Raw genomic sequence first — 19,072 nt, 5'->3', positions numbered from 1 at the left:
AGGTAAATTTATCACTCCTTTAGGAATTGTGTCTCATTTGGGACTGAAGAGTCTGGGTTGACACTCAGTACACTGACAGTAAATAAGCCATCTTAGTTGTCCTCATTACTCCTTACTTTCAGTTCTTCCAACACCCTTCTGTCAGCCCTCTCTGCTTCCTTGGCAGAATCCAGTACTTGAGATGCTCCTTTTCTCACCAAAGGCCCCCCTTCTGTGTGTAGATGTTGCATGCAGGAAATAACTGGGTTATACCAGTACACAGCAGTCTTGTGACTGGGAAGCTGTTCTGGTAAGTGCTTGAGGTTAACTCGGTGAAGGCCTCAGAAGATTCTAAACAAAAGTGATTGCTAGAGCTGTTAATTGCTTTGAATACAGTATCCATTCCCTCACCTTTGTGAAGCCTTCCCCAGTACCCCAAAAGGCCACAGAATACAGTGCTGGTGGTATAAACTGACACTCCTCAGACTGAGCACCCATGGACAGTGTTTTCTGACAAGTACAATTGCAAAATTTGGCATATATGATTCTGGTAATGTCGGGTACAGGAGAGAATTGCCTAGATATGAGGGCATAATTTTCTCCTCACCTTTTCTTAGAAAACACTGCTATTCAGTGTCTGCCTCAGTGGGGCAGGACTTGGGTGAGTTTGGCTCCAGATTTAAATGTTGTGACTTACTCTTGGATCTGTATTTCCTCAGTTGTCCATGTGCTTCCTGTCTTTCTACAAAGCCAAAACCATGAGTTCCAAAACAGAAAACCACAGGAAAAGCTGCTCTGGTAATGTTTGTCTTGAGCGGAAACAAATAGCAATAGAGATTTCCTGCAAAATAATTTTCATGTGACAAATGTAGCCTGGATTCTAGACCAAACAGTCTGGCTAAATCTCTCAATTTTAAGTTCAGATTATATCTGTTATAGCTTTTTCTTTTTTTAAAAATATGTGTCTTTCATTTAACCATCTGCAGGGTTTTTTGATCCCATTCATCTTCGACAAATACAATTACCCTTTACTAGAATATTTGATTTGTTTCATGAAAAGTGATGAATAGACTTGTCATACAGTTAAGAATTCAAGAATTAGAAGGTTTTGAAGAAAGCTTATTTGCAAAGAGCTGGTGTGACTGTTTGATGTAACTTTTAGCTAATACCTCTAAGTATGTTAAGCAGTTCCTGGTCTACACCAAAAGAAAAGTTCCTGTCCAAAGAATTTAGGCTGGAATTCATTCCGTTGAAGTTCAAACACTGCTCTCCATCATTATCTGCTGCTTTCCCAGTGACACTAGATGGAAAATGGAGGGAAGGGATTTCTCACTCACAACATACCTTCCATCCTTGGATTATACTGAACTTGCCACTGCAGTGTTAAGCCTCAGTTAAATATCTAAAGACTGGGGAGAGGAATTAGCTTTCAGTGAGATGGACATTCAAACTGAAGATAATGTGGTAAGAAATAAGAAGAGCATGTTTGGATAAGAATTACAACAGGGGGTGCTGGTGGCATTGGGGGTTGTGTGTAAACTGTAGCTGTAAGTACAGAACCATTCACTGAGGCACACACATTGTCTGGGCTTGTTCCTGCCTGCAATTCCTGGGAAAAACAACTGGAACAAGACAGTGAAAGTTTCTCAATATTCCCATGATTGCAATTATATGACATCAGCATTAAGCTTCAGCTATGAGCGGTTCTGTCTTTGAAGAGGTTTCTATTACAGTGTAAATGGAGGGAGGGAAGTGGTCCATGACTACTGCACATGGAAAGAAGTAAGTTTAGGAGCTACTGAAGAAATGCAGTTTCATGGTTGCAGTTAATACAATGGAAATGTGTAAGCCAGGCTACAGTGTCCCAAGAAATTAGTTAGAAAGTCAGGGAAAAGGCCACGGCGTGATTGATAGGTGAGAAAACTGGCTGGGCCTCTGAAATGTTGTGCTGATAGTAAACACAGCTTAAGATACTAAAGTGCTGTATAACTGCTATGAGCATCACCTAGTATCACCTAGTAAATCTAGGTGATCACAAAATCTTTACTGGACACTTCTATGTATATATTTGGTTCTCCAAAGGAATGAGGTATGACATGGAAGTATATCCATTTATGTGATAATATAAAGAAAACATCTATATAAATGGAAGTAAGTTACACTGTATGCACCTGAAATAACTGTGTTTTATTAATTGTGTCATTATCTTTGGTTATATCTCTTACCCATTAATCATTTAATCTCCACAACAGTACTCAAAATTCTGCTTTTCCTCTTCAGCATACCTGCCAAGCCCTGTAGCAGTTCTCCAGCCAGTGGGGATCCACATGGATGCTGACAGTCCAAGGATTGTGTGTATATGGATTGCTCAGCTTCCTGCCACAGTTAAGTTATTCCTGCTTTTCTATTCATAAAGGGGTCCAGTTCGACTCTCTCTCTTCTACACAACTACCAACTTGCCTGGATATCTTCACAAGTCAGATTACAGATTTCCAGCTAGAAGTCAATGCTGCCATTCACTGAATTGTATATTATTGCTTTTTCATAGTGAAGAGTTCTTGCTAAAATGCACTGCAATAACAGGAAAAAAAAAAGAAAGCTCATGTATTAATGTTGTCATATAGTCAATTGGTGTTAGATGAGACAGTTAACTGAAGTTAAATAAGATCTTTCCTACTGAATCAGAAACTGCAGCTAAGCTTCCCTGCTTATCCACAGCTTGTATCTTTTTCCATTTTGAGAGGGGAACACAAATGGTGAATGTGCAAGAGGAATGGAGCACCATGTAGTGCTTTAAGAATAATGCTGGAGAATGAGACATTGTTAGCAGTTAAAGCAGCCCATGTAATTGTTCACCTGACTTGCCTGCATAGAAGGAAAGAGTATATTCAGGAAATGTAATACTGTGATGTTCTTCATGGACCTTGTGGTGACTGAGAGGCAGGGGGATGTAGAATGACATGTCAGACTGCATCAGAAACAGCCATTTGAAAAAAATATTTTGCCTGTTTGTTGATTAAAGAAAAAGCTTAGGAAAGTTTTTTGCATTCTCCACCTCCAAATAATTTAAATAATAGTAGGCCAAAACCATTCAGCCTTTGAAATAATGTGTGATAGAATATGCAAGTACTGTACATAGGCTATAGCAGGGTGCCAGTACTTACCTTGGCAGTGATAGTCATAGATAACATTTTGCAGGAACCTGCAAAATGTTTGTTAAAATGGAGTAAAAGTCACAGCTTAGCCCACATCTCAGCATGCAGGTTTGGGCTGACACTGTGTGGGCGAGGAATGGAGAGGGAGAGTTGTCTGTGGATGTTTATAGAGCAGGTATTTGTTTATTGCAGTACTGGTGGTGAGGGGGATATCTCCACCTAACTCACCCACCCTTGCCAAATGCTGTGGTATATTTATACAGTAAGTATTTCTTAGTGTTACTGTGTCACTAAAGCATCATCACATACATGTGGGAACTAATTTATATAATATGATCTCATGGTTATTAGATTTTGCACTGTGCTTGCTCCTCCCCAATTTGGGGCTGTCAGGGGTCTTTGGTGAAGGCTTTCAAGGTCTTCTTCCCACCTGAACTTTTCAACTTTGTCTTCGGAGCATGCGTGGTTACAGTGTTCCTTGGTCTGTCTGGTCTTAACTGGCCTAAATTCTTTGTTTTGTGGCTAATTGGCATTACATTTGCCAATTCCTCATTAGTACTATACTTATCTATCTCTAAAGCTATCCACCTGGTAAGGTTTTTTCTACTATTTTTTTCTATTCAGCATTAAGCAAGTAGTTAACTTTATACTAGCCATTGCATTGTATGGAGAGTTATTTATATCAGGTTATACAGGTGTACAATTTATGACTGAGGTTATACAGGTAGAAGAAGCTTTGATTCAGGTTATATAGATATATAAAAAGTCACGATTTAGGTTATATTGGTATTAGGTTATATAAATATATCAGGTTATATTGATATATTATAACTCAAGCTCTATAAGCATCTTGTAACTTTGATCTAAGTTACACAGGCATCATCTGTTTTGTGGAAAGAAGCAGTGTATGCTCTCAGCTACTCTAATTTTGGAGCTATGATCTCACTTTAATCAAAAGCACAATACAGATATGATGCTTTATTTATCCATGTTTCCTGCACTTCTGTAAACATGACAGCATGAGCCTGGCACAGATACAAGCTGTATTCCCTCTGCCTCCATATTGATGATGGACTTCCTTTTTCTTGCATATTTACCTTTTTTCAAGAATAAATGTGGACTTATTGAGGAACCATGAATGCTCATATTCATTATAAGATAAAGTCACTACAATTATTACAAGTCAGACCAGTCTCAACTTTTTGAGAGTAAACACATTTTTATTTTTTATGTGGAGTTATCGGCCTTTTGTAAGCCAAAAGTGCTATAACTAAAATACTAGTTAACTTTTAGGAGAGAAAACCACAGCAGAATAAAAAGGAATTTCAAGTATTTTCATGTTTGACAAGCTTTGTGGTCCTTTTAGGAGTATAACGACTGTCTCACTGTGTGTAACATTGGCTTGTCTGTTGCATTATGCTTAGTAGCTATGTGCACACCAAAAGCTTCATTGGCCCTGGCCTCTGGGCAGGAGGGAAATCTTGTCTTGTGATACACTACTTTTATTTGTTTTCTAGACACTTGTTGGCAACAGAATGTCATCTATGCAACCTGGACATGAAAACATGAAAGGAAAAAGCAGGTAAAAGTATTGTTTTCATTTAATTCACCACAACAGCTTAGAGATAAGTTGCTGTTATTTGCCAGTCCACATCTGGATCTGTTTGCGAAAAAGTGCATACATGAAATAAGGAACTTATTTCCCAACAAGGGGAACTGTATGCTTACATGAATCAGCTGTGCAATTAGGGGGTTCTCTTGCTGTGAGAGTAGTAAGGAAGCTAAACAAAAATTTTTAAAAAGAGAAGCACTGACAGCAAAAGTTTTGAGGATTTGGGATCCTGTGATTCTTTGATTTGCTGCAGGATGTAATCACTGATAGCCAGCAGGAGTCGTGGGTGCTCAGCGCACCGAGAACAAGGCCACACTTCACAATCCTGATGAGATAATGTAACAGATCAGGGATAAGTGCTGGGGCACTTCTACTTGTCTAAATGACTGAGATAAGAAAGCAGCAGCCTCCAAAGGGAATCAGTGTTTCCCCTGTGTAACTCATGCTCTGGCAAATGACACTTGCCAACAAAGAGCATGATGAATACTTTGTATTTGGGGAAGAAGAGACTGAGCAGTACATACGGAAGAAACATTATTGACTTGTTATTAAAGCAGGATCAACCCTTCTTACTGTCCACATTTACTAATAGAATCCTAAAAGAAAAATGTCTAGCCTTAATTTGCAATGTGAAATCTTTCAGTAGATCCCGCTTATGTCATGTGAGTTGACTGGGAAGGGAACTTCCACACCTCATTTTCTGTAACAAATCACTCATGTTTTCCTGCTAGCAGAACACTGGCTACCTCCTCACTTGGCACATTTCTTGTCAGGAGGTGACAGCCACAGGGAAGGACTTGAGGAATGCTGCAGTTCCTTGTGCCAACATCCAAGTAGAACCTGTGGACAGCCATAAAAATACTCAGGTGCTTTATATCCTTTATATGCTTTACCATAGAATGAAAATATTTTCTAATGAGACAGTTACTTATTAATGAGAAATTCATCAAGGCATTTAGAAATGAGGACAGAGTGAGAAGCTCTGGAGAATTTAGGATTTCTGGGTAACTGGAACTTCCAAACCGTCAAAATTCAGCCAGATGCTATTTCATAAATAGCATTGTACTAATAAAAACACCATAGTACATATCAGCTTCAACAACTATTTTGACAGCAAACCTTCCTTGCTGTATTTAAGGATCAGAATGAAAGGCTGTATGTCATTAAACACGGAACAGTCTCCTCCCATTTTTGGATGACTGTGCCACATCAGACTGTTTTCTGTATTAGTACCACAGCATTAACCATGTTTAAAGGAAACATACATATACTGTGCTCCAGACACTCGGATAAATGAAGTTAGTACCTCCCTGTGGTAGCCTGTTGTCCTCGCAGTCAAGCTTCCTATTTATTAACAAGTTCCTTATTATTAACACCAGAAGTTCCCTAGAGCCCAAAAAGTTCTAGGCGTTTCAGTGACGAAAAAAAAAAAAAAAAAAGAGTTCGGTCTGTCGTCATTCACAAGCCTAATCGCTGTAAAACACAGCTTTTTACCCACTGATGTGCCTGTATTTTCCATGTATTTTCGCACTCCTTCGGCTGCTGCGATGCCGGGCAGGGATAGTGTTCAGAATAGGAGACTACACGAGACTACAAGAGAAGGGTTTTAATGTGATCATAGGCCAAGGTATGATCTGGAAAACTGCATTTGATCCGGTCAGAAAAGTGCCGGAGCCCGGCGAGCACGGGACGGTGCGTGCGGAGCCTCGCGGCGCCTGCCCACGTCAGCAGCGGCCGATTTCCTGGGGCAGGGCCGCGCCGGGCCCGAGGCGCGCCGGGCTCGCTGGCGGGCAGCGGCGGCGGGGCCGCGCTCGGGGGCCGCGCTGGGCCGGGGCGGGCGCGGGGCCGGCGCTGCCCGGGCCGGCGGGGCGGGCCCGCACTACAAGTCCCGAGAGGCGGCGGGCGCGGGTCGAGCCGGCCCCGCTCCCCGCGCGGCCGCGGCGGGCGAGGCGATGCCGGCGGCGGGCTCGGAGGCGGAGGAGGGTCTGGCCGGGGAGCAGCCCGGCCCCGGAGCCCAAAAACTCTGCGGGTACCTGCAGAAGCTGTCGGGCAAGGGGCCGCTGCGCGGCTTCCGCAGCCGCTGGTTCGTGTTCGACCCCCGCCGCTGCTACCTCTACTACTTCAAGGGGCCGCAGGAGCCGCTGCCCCTCGGGCACTTGGACATCGCCTCCGCCTGCTTCAGCTACCACCAGCCCGAGGCCGGCGCGGCCGCCGCGGGGGACGAGCCCGCCGCCTTCGAGGTGCACAGCCCCGGCGGGGCCGTCACCGTTCTCAAGGTAGGCCCGGGGCGGGCGGGACCCGTGGCCGCTCCTGCCCCGGCCCTGTGCCCATGCCCGGTGCCGTCCGTGCCCTCCGCCCGCGGTGCCGCCCCGGCCGTGCGGGCTTGTGTGGGAAGGAAGGTGCTGTTTCCAAGCGCCGGGGAGATCGGCGGTACCGGGCTGTCTGTCAGTTGCGTCTTTCTCCTTTACCATTTCGTGTTTACCGTGCTCCTCTGAGGGGGAGGAAATGCTTCTACTGAGCACGGGCTGAGTGGGTTCCCCGGAATCGTCTGGGCAGAAAACATTTCCGACGAAATCTGACGGGTTGGGGTTTTGGAAGTTTAGAGGGAGTGGTCGGGTTTCACTTCTGGAGTGTTTATTTTGAAAAGATGATGCGTGGCAGGAGTCTGCGTCTAGGCTGCTTTGGGAGGAAGGAAGAGGAGGGAGAATTGTTTCTTCATAGTGATAAGCAGAGGCTGCTTATCACATTGTCTGTTCAAGGACTCAGGTTTTCATAGGACGAGAGGTAAATGTTTGGATTATTTAAGATATCTTTCCTCTATTGTCGTGCCTAGGGAAAAAAAAAAAAAAAAAAAAAAAAGAGCCAAACAGGGAAACCATTTTGACTAAGTAAAGAAGAAATAAATTTTTCTGAGCATCCATTATTTTTGAATTCCGTTAAGGCAGATTTGTGTCCTTCAAGGAATGTTCTTGTGCATAGAATGTAACTTTTCATGTGAACTGTGTACTTTCCGAGAAACATTCTTACTATTAGAACATAATCCATTAAGTATTAAGCAGTAGAACTTCCTATTGAATACTGGAAAATACCTCTTACACATTTGAGCAGTCATAATACCTGCTGGGACTGTGGAGCATGATTGTATCAAGCTCTTCAGCATTCTGTCTTGATGAGTATAAATGTTAAAATACAGACTCATTAACATGTTTTACAAGAGAATAAGAAATTTATTTACCTAGGAAACTAATACAATAATAATTTTAACAATATTTACTTAGGTAAAAGCATCGTAGTCAGTTCCATGTAAAAACTACCTTTGTATAGTTGTAAAAGATTTTACTGCTTTCAATGAATCTGCCTTTATAGCCCAAGTGTTTGTGTTATGAACATTAAAACTGCAGACTTGGTTTAAGCTTTGCTTTCAGTAGTTTGAGGATGTCTTGTTTTAATTAGCATCTAGTGATTTGTGATTTCACATAGACAGCTTCAGAAAACAATTGCGTTGAGGGTGCTTTTTGAATAGGAGGGGTTTTATTGAGAAACACAGGATTTGTGATTAAAAAATTGCAGTGTGAAATGCTGTGTGCTGTGTTTGACAGTCAGGCTGTACTTTGGCAGCAGCCTTGGGTGTCTTCTGCAGTCATGAAGATACAAATCATCCTCAACACTGATACACAAATGTAAGGCATGGGGGATGTCTTTTTCATATTTTTTTGGTATCTTTTGGCCTGTGATATTGCTACTCTGCCCATATTTTACGTGTTAATTTTTTTCCGGTGCTCTCTAGGAAAGAACGTGCATAGATTGGAACTTTCTTTATTTTTCCCTTATGGGGATTGAGTAATGGTGCCAGTTAAGAAAGTCAAATTAATTTCTGCAATTAGCAGAAAAAGATCATTTGGTGTTGTGACGTCCTAAAGCGGCCAAGTGATTGTTCATAAAAATGATGTGATATTGTAGGTGTTTAAATAGTAAAGAAGGAGTTAATGAAAATCTTAAGGGATATTGCAGGACCAACGAGTGTTTTGTGGCCACGTCATTCACCAAGGAATAAGGTTTTTGCAGCTGAAATTAATTTTCTTCTGTCCAGCATGATAGTTCTTTAGGGCCTTTAAAAGCATCCTTCAGCTAACTTAGGTAGAATTGCAAATTAATTCAAGATGGTAAATTAAAAAAACTCAAACAACCCAACCCCTCTCCCTCCCCAATCCAGCCCCTGTTAAAAACAAATGTGATTTCCTATCAAGAAAACATTACACGCAAAGCACGAGGAATAAAGTCAAGTCAAATGTATTCTTCAGCCTGTAATTCACATGCTTTGTTTTCCTCAATTTGCTGCTTCTTCAAAATTTCCACATCTTGTGATGTGGCCTTTCCCATTCAGTGTTATAGACTGAGAAGAGCAATAAAAAATAAGCTACTGGAATTCCACATTGAAATGATGATGCTATTGAGGAATGCATTATTTCTTATCATGCCCGAGTTTCTTGTTAGTGTAATGATTCCATCATCTTGAGTGCTCAACCTTTTGCCAGGTAATGGGAGCTGAGAACTCTATGATGATAAGAATTTTGGAAAAAAAATATACTGCAGCTTTTACAGTAAATAAAGCAAAATGTTCATATTCTAGACCTATAGATAACGAGCCTGCCACTTGTGTGGTTGTGGTTTTTCTGTACATTTCCAATAGTTGCAATAGAGCAGAAGAAGCTAAGTGTGTGTAGAAGTCTTTTCCATTTAAATGTATATAACAGATACCATCCCTTTAGGTAAAGGAGCACAGAAAATTGTGTACTTTATGAGTTATGGATAAATTACATTTGAGAATATTTTCATGGAAAGGCATGCAAATACTGATCCTGCAAATATATGCTGTAACATTGAATGGTGCTAATACTATCAAATGAACGTTTGGCCGTGTTTGCATAGCAAGGCCTTGCATTAAGAATATATGTAAATGAACAAAAGGCAGCATTTCTCATTTATTTTTAAAGCAGTGTCTTGTAGTGATACATTTTGCTTGCTTTGGAAACAAAGGAACTCTGGCCAGTGGTGCTGGACTGTGTGTCTGGTCACTTATGTGTGGGTAACTTCTCTGTGAGTAGCAGTGAATAGGGAGGGGAACAGAAATTGCACAGAGTTGTGAAAGAAAAAGGAAAAAATTCTGGGGTATTGGCCAAGTGTAAGAATTCCAGACACTGCAGATTTCAGGGCCCTGATGCTTGAAAGTATTGGACACCAAACTTGCTGAACTGAGAGGGGCTGTAATTTGTGGGTGATCCCAAAGAATGCAGCAGTGATCAGTGATGTTGACCTTGAACAGTTTTGCTGCAGGGCCTGACACAGCAGAGGAGGGAGCTCAGCACTGAGGGTGGTTTGTTGTCTGAGCTGATGGGTTTTGCTCAGAACTTTGCTGGTTAGTGGTTACAGTGCTTTAATTAAAAGTTGGGCTGCTCTCCAAAAGAAGCCATCTGGCTCCAGATTTGCTGTTTGGGCATAGCAGAAATAGTAAATCTTAGGAAATGCAAACTTTCTGGTGGTGTTCCCTTTTTACAAAGTAGCTTGAGGGAGAGTTTGTGTTCAGAAATGCAGCAAGAATTTTCATGAGATTTCTCAAAATGTGAGGTCTGCTTGTTGCATTTCTTTGGACTCTTCCTTTAAAGTATTTAATGTTGGCATATGTGTTCCACCAGCGCGTCCAGATAGAGGATGGCAGTGCATGGACGTTTTCCTCAAATAATTCTTCTGTTTGTGTCATGTCTGCATCAGAAGGGGACAGTTCTACATCATTCTTAGTGGAAGAATTTAGGGGAATATTTTTAATTAAATTATAGAAATTTTCCATTGTTTAAGTTGAGAACTACATGGCACTGTATGGCTCTTCACTTAAGAGTGTCTTTTACTCCTACTCTTGTTGCCTGTAAGTTTGCAGCAGCACACTTACAGTAATTCCTTATTTCACACCAGTTCAGGTGACATTCATGGTAGTTTTTCTTCTCATAGAAATGCATCCGTTAAAATGTGACTGCCTGGCTCTGCAGTAAGAAAGCACCTTAGCAATACCTCAGTAGCTATAAGGATTTTTTGTGAAATTGATTGCTACTCTGCTTAATTAAATGTTTTGGCTTTCATGGTGGGCAGTAGCCAAATACTGGTAAAAGTCATGAGAAATGGACAAGCATGGAAGTGTTCCTTTCTTTGACAGATAAAGTGAATTTAAAAATATGTTTCCAAATTTGTGCTCTTTATGATTAGGGGAAGAGGAAGACTTAAATATTCTATGTGTGGTTCGTGGTTTTATTTTGTTTTGTTTTTTTTTTTTTTTTTTTTTGAAACAAAGTCTATTTCAAACAACAGCTTCAGCGATTACTTTCGTTTAAACAAAACTAATTTTAACAGAGATTTTTAGGATACTCTTTTAGTTGTAAATAACTGAGATGCCTGTAATAAACTCAGCCAAAACTGTTCAAAGGGAGAGGAAGACTCCAGAAGAAGAGGAGGACCATGTATGGGAGGAAAGGAAGGCAAGGTAAGAGGCTGGGAGCAGCAGGAGGGCATGGAGTAATTCTTGGGCAAGTTACTTGAAGCAGGGGCGTGAGAACCTTGTCCTGCTTTGCCCTGCCGCTTTCTGCTGAAGGGTGGGCACTGCTTCACTTGTTACACACTGTGTGTAATAACGTGTGTGTAACAACGTTGCCTGGGAGCTGAGGGTGCGTCCTCAGCTCAGTCGAGAACAAGTGGGGCTGGGAATTGAAAAGCAGCAAGGAGCAACTCCAATAACATTGATTCACTGTTCTCTGAAGGTGATTGGAAGATGGTAGTAGGACAAATTGTAAGAGAGCTTCATGAAGTTCAAGAAGTTGTGGGCAGAAGCTAATTGAAGGTATAGCTTAGATTGTCTGCAAGTGGATTGCCTCCTTAGCTGTGTTGTGGTAGCAAAGAGAGCCACGTAAGCACTGCATCTTGGGTTAGTGGAAGCTCTTTGAATTCTTGGTGGTTTTTTGCTAGAGCACAGTAAAACATTGCTTTACATGGCCTGTGAGCAAGTGTCTCTAAAGGAAGTATAATTTACCAGAAGTGAAGGCTTGCCACTGGCTAAAGCTCCAAAGGAAGTACTTCAGTGATGCAAATAGAAGGGGAGATGTTTACTGCTGGCAAGAAGTGACTGTAGTCTGTAGACTTAAAAACCTGCTCCTGTGGTGTTCCTTCCCAAATTGCCAGAGGTGGCTGTGGGGATTGGCATTTCCCAGAGTCCAATTCCTTGACTTTCTGAATTATTCTTTACCCTATGTAATTTTTTTTTTATGAGGGAAATAGTTTTCTCTGGTTTCCTGTGAGTAAGCAAGAAAGAATATATGAAGCTGATTTCCATTTCAGATTAGAAGTATCTTGGTTACATATCTTTCTTACCAACTGACTCTGCAGTGTCCTCATGTGTCACTTGTTTGTTTCACGTCTTGATTTATGAATGTTTGTTTGATTTATATATCTTGTATCCTGCCATGTGCATAATGTACTGAAAGGAGCTGGAGCAGCAGCTCCAGGAATAACTGAGGTTTTCTGCTTAATCTCCCTGAATGGTGCTTTGGAGCCATTCGCTGTAGGCTGTCATGGATGTTAAAGCTTGTAGGGGTACAAAGAGCCAAAAGGTAAAATAAAAATCCATCTCTCTCATGGTTAAACTGAGACTGCAAATTGCTGAACCACAGAGAGCACCCTGGGGAAGCATCAGTTTTTGTTTGCTGTGCTGTTTGTGCTTTGTCTTGTCATTAGCTGCCATTGGGGCCAAAATATAATGGCCAATGAATCTTCAATTTTACTAGACCAGAAGTGTTCTTATGTGAAAAATGTAGACAATTCTGTGCCATTGCTGTGCTTTGTGCAGCACTTACTGTATGCCTTTGTAAGGAAACGTGTGTTGTTTGTTGCTCTCCATTCTTTTGCAGCTGCACCTTTCACAGGTGCCCTCTTAAATTTTGAGGAAGAGAACAAAAAACTCTTTGAAATTAGGTTGTCTTTAAAGAATAAAACTAGTCATCTTTTCCACTGATAATGCCATCATGCACTCTGGGAGAAGGTAGGAGAAAGGCTGGCTAAAAGATAAGCACTCCGTGTCCTAACAAGCCAAAGGCGTTAGGGGAGTGTCTTCTCATCAGTGGTAATTTTTTTGTTCCTGAACAGTCCATGTTACCAGGTCAGGTATTTGTCCTAGTCTGGCAGCTGGGGATGTATGTTGAAATAACAGTAACTTTTCCATGAGAGCACCTGCAGTGTCGGATACCTTCACTTGTCTCTTCTTGGTATTTGTATATTGTCATTTGATGTGCTTTGAAATGACTCAGAGCTCTGATTCAAGGTATGTTAGAATTCTTCCTCACTCACTGCCCACATTTTTGACTGTAGTCTTGTAGGTTAGGCATTAATGTTGAATTTTGGGATTTTTTTTTGTTTTAAATATGATTTTTCTGTAGACGCTAGTTAGCTCATGGGATCATGAGGCAATACAGTATGTAGATTTAGTCATAAAAGTAAGAGGCAATGCAATGGATTATTCATTTGTTGGTTTCTGCTGGTAAGAAAACAAGTTAAAAGAAAATGGGAATCTTCCTGAATGTGTATGGGATTTTTTTCCAGTAATATAGATTTGTAGCTATATGTTCAAACAGTGCATTATGTGTAAAATATAAGATGCTGCTGCATTTTCTAAAGTTTGAGTGTAAAACTGAAGAAAAGGAATGCAATGAAAACTGCATTAAATGAAAAATGCAACTTCTAATGAAAAATTCTGGCATGAAAATCATGGATGTGCATGTGGCCACAAGGTGCATCTGGGTGCATTGTGGTTATTTCTTTAAAGTCATACTGATTTTGAGTGGTGGTTACCTTGGTGATCTGCCGATTATCTGTGCTGGATTTATTCTTGCACTTGGAATTACTGTGTTCGTGCACCAAGGGCCTGCAGAGATCTCACCAGCGCTCTGGTCCCGTGTCCTGCAGGCTGCGACTCGGCAGGACATGACCTACTGGCTTCAGGAGCTGCAGCAGAAGAGGTGGGAATACTGCAACAACCTCGACGCGGCGAAACGGGACAGCCGGACTTCCCCCACACCCAGTGACTTTTCCAAAGGTCTTGTTGCCAAAGACAACCCTGGTACGTTGGGAACTTGAGTGAGAACAGAAGGCACGGCTCTCTTCAGTGTCAGCTCTTCCATACAAGGTGTTGCACTGGGGTAGAGAACAGTCTTAAGAGAGCTTTTTCACATCTTTTTATCAAGTAACTCTATGCAAACTTTGCATATGCTACAATATTTAACATAAATGTGATTTTATATGTGATTTCGTATCCCTTACAAAATCTGTTGATTTCTTGAAAAACAGATTTTTCGAAAGGAAGTGAAATTGAGTAGTCTCACGACTAGGTTTCATTAAGCCCAGGTAAATTGTCTTTTAGTGGTTGCAAGATCTTAAAAAGTTAGTATGGTAAGTATCCTGAGATGTAAACTCCAGTTTTTACTGGGAACTGGTATATCTTGCAATCTGAATGACCATGCTTTGTTCCTGAAAAGGTGTGGTGTGGTGGATCTATCTGACTGTCATAAAAATGCGGTGCCTTCAAAACTGAAAGACAGTCTGCACTGATAATACATAAGTGAAATTCAGTCTCTGAAATACCTTTAGGCAAGGAAAATGTAACTCTACACTAGTGTCAGAGTTAGAAAAATGTCTGTGCATTATATAGAGTTATTCTGCATTTTTTACTACATTGTGCAGGCACTTGTGAATTGTTTTATTCCTCAGTCCCTACAGAAATGGATTCCTTGCTGATTTCTGTTATCCACAAATAAGACTGAGTAAAACCCAGTTCTGTGCCAGGTTAGGCATTAGTAAGACTCTCCTGGGTTTAAGCAGTCTTGAGGTCAGACATGTTTCACCAACAGATGTCACGTTTGGTTGATGTCACTTTGCTCCCGCTTTAACCCAGCAGTGTTGAGCTGTTGTTGTCACACCTTGTCCCGTCCGGAGGTTCAGGTTCTGTGTCGGTGTTGTCCTCTAACCCATTGTCTCCTTTGAGAGAATGTGCTGCTTGTGGCTGCGTGCTTAGCACAGCTGAGCTCACGTGTGCTTGCTGGGGGCTCAGCTGGGCCTGTCAGCCACTGCAGGCAGCTCCTGCTCAGAGCAGAGCCCAGCCCTTGAGCTGGGGCAGGGCTGGCCCTGCCAAGTGCTACTGCAGGGGCTGATCAGTTTTTTGGCCAGTGTAGTTTCCAGAAGTGGTTTACTGTAGGGACAGGGCAGGGTTAGCTCAAGAGAATTGCTGGGAATGCCAAGTGGGATGGTTTGAGACCCCTTTTTTTGGCAGCAGCCAGTCTGGGTAGCAGCTTGTCAAACCATGTGCTCCAGAGCACATGTATTGGTGGGCAAAAATCTAAGGGCTGCAAAAGGGAACAGGCTTTGGCTCTTTCAGCCCTTTGTCTTTCTGCCTTCAGCCTCTTGTTCTCTGCTGCACAGGCTCCCTTTTTTTGTTGTGTTTAACTGACCCTGTGCTGACTAGGTTGAGTTCATATGTTAGCCAGAAAGGAGCACTTTTTAAAAATTTCTGCTAGACTGATGAGTGGAATATGTTCAATGTGCAATCAGGTGATTGCACAGCTGGTGGACAGGAGGGAACAAGGCACAGTGACCAAATACTGGAAGGCAGCATAAAGCAGCAGACAGGCTTGTCCTCTTGGCAGCAGAGTGTTGGATCACATCAACTGTAATATGTAACTTGGCCACAGATTTTGTTCTTGTTTGTGCTACTTCTCTCAGAGCTTGGGTACAATGTGAAATGAGCCTCTGTCACTGCAGTGTGTGCAGGTGCTGTTCCCTTACACCTGTTTTGTATCACATCCAGTCATTTAATCACTGATCTGGTATTTTTCTGTAAGTCATTGGGGGCTTTCTGGATGAGCCAGCTGAACCTCTTCATGTGATTAAAAAAAAAAAAAAAAAAATTAGATTACTGTTGTTGTCATATCCAGGACAAGGAATGTCAACATAACATGCATGGGCTGAGTAGGCCCATCCCTTTCAGGGGTAGCCTGCAGTTATACTGCATTATGTATTATTTGGAGCTGCATGTAGAGTATCTCATTTTCTAGGACAAATCACAGTGATAACTCTTATCATCAACTGAATTATTTAAGTAGGGATTCCTTTTGGAGAAAAGCCTGAATGATTGATGCTTGATCCTTCTTTTTAATCAAGTACTCCAGGAGTTTCTTGTAGAGTTACGGGATTTTGTAAGGCTCTGGTTTCATGTTGATGACTAAGATATGTGTCTTGTGGCTTTTTTTTCTTTTTCTTGAAGAACTGAATGTGCTTGCAGTGTTGTGCTTTATACCGGAGTATAGAAATTGGTTTATTTTGCTAGTGCTCGAGTACAGATGCTGTCACTAATGTTTTAAATGGGGAAGTAGTCTGTAGTAGTCTGTCTTCAGGCCAAACCCAGAACTGCTTACTGCAACCTTGCCTGTCTGTCCTCCCCTGTCCTCTCCACTCCCAGTTCAGAAATCTGGACTAACTGGGGCATACATGGAGCTAGATGCTGCTTTGTGGATCAGCTGTGAAAGGTTTTTAAGAACATTCAATGTAGTGAAAAATACTTCAAAGTATTTTTCAGAGTGGGATGTGGGAAATTGAATATGAACAATAATTACACTGTAGGATTTGTTGTGGAGGTGCCTTACTACCATGGAAGTAAAATAAATTATTTATTCTTTATACTATGTGGGATTATTATTTTTTCTTGAAATTGATTGAATGTTAACGTAATTTCTATAATTTCAGTTCTTAATTTGCATTAATAAAACATGCAATGCCATGCATTTATAAAATTGTTGTGTTTTGAAATAAGTTCCAAAACAAAATTCTTTTTTTTCACTTGGAGGTTGCATGAGCAGCCACTATAATTAGTTGTGCTTTGTGTGCTGTGCAGTCCGTGCCTCTAAGAAAGCTTCTGGCTGGTGTGGGCAGGGGATGATGTCCAGTGAGCAGCCTCAGGGTGCCACACTCAGACAACTGGCAAATCTGGGAGGGGAAATGCATTTGTTGGGAATTAAGCTCTTCAGCAATGCCTTTACCTGTCCTCTAAAAGGACTTTGCAGAATCAAACAGGTAGAAGATAAAACAAGCTGTAAGTATAAAGGCAGAATGTTAGTCTTCCACCCTGGCTTTGAGTACCCATAAGTTTTTGGTCTGTGTGTTGTGGATTGGTTTTTTTTTTTCCCTTTGGGATGTTTGGGGTTTTTTTGGGGTTTTTTTTTGTTTTTTTTTTTTTTGGGGGGGGGGGTGGTTGCAGTTTGGTTTTGTGTTTAATTATTATTTTGTAGTTAAAACCTACTTATTATCTTTCCTCTTCATTAGAAAGTAAATATAATCCTATGTTTTGTTTTATCGAAGCTATTTTAGCTGAACTGTGCTCAGTTCAAGCAGCCACAGTGCAAAAGAACTTGGAATTCCTTTTGGCTGATAAGGCTCTGAAGTATCTGTTCATAAAAATCAAGGCAGTGTAACTTGTACCTCTATTTGAAACATGACATGATACATTTCTGTGTCAGATACCATTTTTCAAGGGTTTGAGAGATTCCTAGTGTCAGAGATCTTTAATATTTCATATTCTTTATCACAGAATGCTCTTCCTACTTCTAATCTTTGATACTTGATAAAAGTAACCCTCTGCTGAGTAATTGGAGGATATGGTTTGCTTAAAGATGGTTTCGCTGTGGGTGCCAAGCAACTGTCAGAACAAAGGCTGAAAGACTCAGCAGTGATAAAAGAGGGCATCATAATTTCCTAGGGTTTAAGTCAGGGCCCATCCAATATGTTACTTTCTAATATAAATGTTGAATCAAGTCTGAGAGTGTTGTCAAAAAATCTTTAATCCACTTCAGTATTTTATTAATTATATCAAGAAGAATCTGAAAATTACATTTGGGTTTGTTGAACTTGCCTTTTCAGAGGGTTTGTAGAAGGCTGTAAACTGCTTTATGCTTCTCTCTAATGCTTTTTGCTATTCACAGTATATTCTGTATTCTGGATTTTTTACTTCCTCTGCCTGCTGGAGGGAGAAAGCAGCTCTCCAGACTAATAGAAACACTGAGGTAGCACAGCCAGTGCAGGTTGTGCAGTCTTTGTTTGCCAGGGTGGTGTGTTAGAGCCCTGGTGTACCAGCTGGGTCAGCCTGGCTCCTCTGGCTGTTGTGAGCTGTGGCTCAGGGCTGGGCCAGTTCCTGGAGCTGTTGGGAGGCTGTGGGGTTTGCTGGGGTGTGCAGGACTGTGCTGCAGCTCTGCATGGCCTGACCATGGGGCCCCCATTGCTCCAGTGCACAGGAGACTTGGCTGGGGTGGCTTGAGGAGGAGCTGCATTCAGGAATCCCCACTGGTGCAGGAAGTGTCTGATGTCCTGCAGAGCTGTGCCAGCGTTCTTGGCTCTGGCAAGAACTGCCTCAGGTCTGTGAAGGTCCCTGACTTGCAGCAGCAGCGTCACTTTTAGGATTAATAACTTACAGGATGAAGCACACCCTGAAAGCTGGGTCAGTGTTTTTTGTGACACTGTTCTGGACTTAGTTCTGACTGGCTGTTTTGTTGATCACTCATGAAATAATGCTTTGAAAGCATCACACAGGTCCTGTCTGTTATCAGAAGTATGTGGCTGCAGTGAGATCTCACTGAGAACTTTGCTATTTATAAGGTTCATTTGAACTGAATGCTTTATAAAGTCATGTTGCAATTTAAAGTAAATCCTGAACAATGTCACTAGCAGACTTAGCAGTCTGTGACTTTACATAGCCAATATTCTTTTACTTATTGAAGGTTATGTTTATTTATTTTTTCTTTCTCCTCTTTTTTTTTTTTTTTTTTTTTTTTTAATATAGATTTGAGCATCCTAAGTCAAAATGCTTCAGCAGAGAAAGCTAGAAATATTCTAGCTGTGGAGACTTCTCCTACAGACCTGGTGGGGGAACAAGCAGCTTCCCAGCCTGCACCAGTCCAAGCAAGTGCCATCAATTTCTCACTTAAACAATGGAGTACTGAGATCAAGTAAGTTGTGAACCTGGGAGAAAGAGTTATGGTGAGATTGGTAGTTCCTGACCAAGACTATTTCCTACATCAGTCTGTGGTCAGTGGAGCTTCTTAGAATGATGGGAGGTGATGGGGTGGATTTGTTTGTTGTATTGTACCTCTCCAAGTAAACAGTTTCTTTACTCTCTCTACTGTTTGGTGGTTTAAGAGAACATTATTGTGTCGCATCACTGATATCTGACAGGGAGACTCAGTCTTGTACAAGT

At 41.5% G+C, this 19,072-nt stretch overlaps 1 protein-coding gene across 5 annotated transcripts in view; it reads left to right on the top strand.

Annotated features, from left to right (window-relative positions):
* Positions 1-6,698: 6,698 nt before the first annotated feature.
* TBC1D2B (TBC1 domain family member 2B) overlaps positions 6,699-19,072 on the top strand; it is a 30,270-nt gene continuing 17,896 nt past the window's right edge. For 2 of the 5 annotated variants that reach the window (XM_053954594.1, XM_053954593.1), the window contains exons 1-3: positions 6,699-7,022; positions 13,744-13,897; positions 18,659-18,824. In XM_053954594.1, the coding sequence (XP_053810569.1) occupies positions 6,699-7,022; positions 13,744-13,897; positions 18,659-18,824 (644 nt within the window). Of the gene's footprint in view, positions 7,023-7,475; positions 7,531-13,740; positions 13,898-18,658; positions 18,825-19,072 lie in introns of those variants that run through there. The other 3 variants (XM_053954595.1, XM_053954596.1, XM_053954597.1) reach the window with 2 other exon arrangements.

The sequence above is a fragment of the Vidua chalybeata genome, chromosome 13 (assembly GCF_026979565.1).
Source record: "Vidua chalybeata isolate OUT-0048 chromosome 13, bVidCha1 merged haplotype, whole genome shotgun sequence".
Taxonomy (NCBI): domain Eukaryota; kingdom Metazoa; phylum Chordata; class Aves; order Passeriformes; family Viduidae; genus Vidua; species Vidua chalybeata.
Note: the sequence above shows the minus strand (reverse complement) of the source record. Positions and strands in the feature narration are given on the sequence as shown.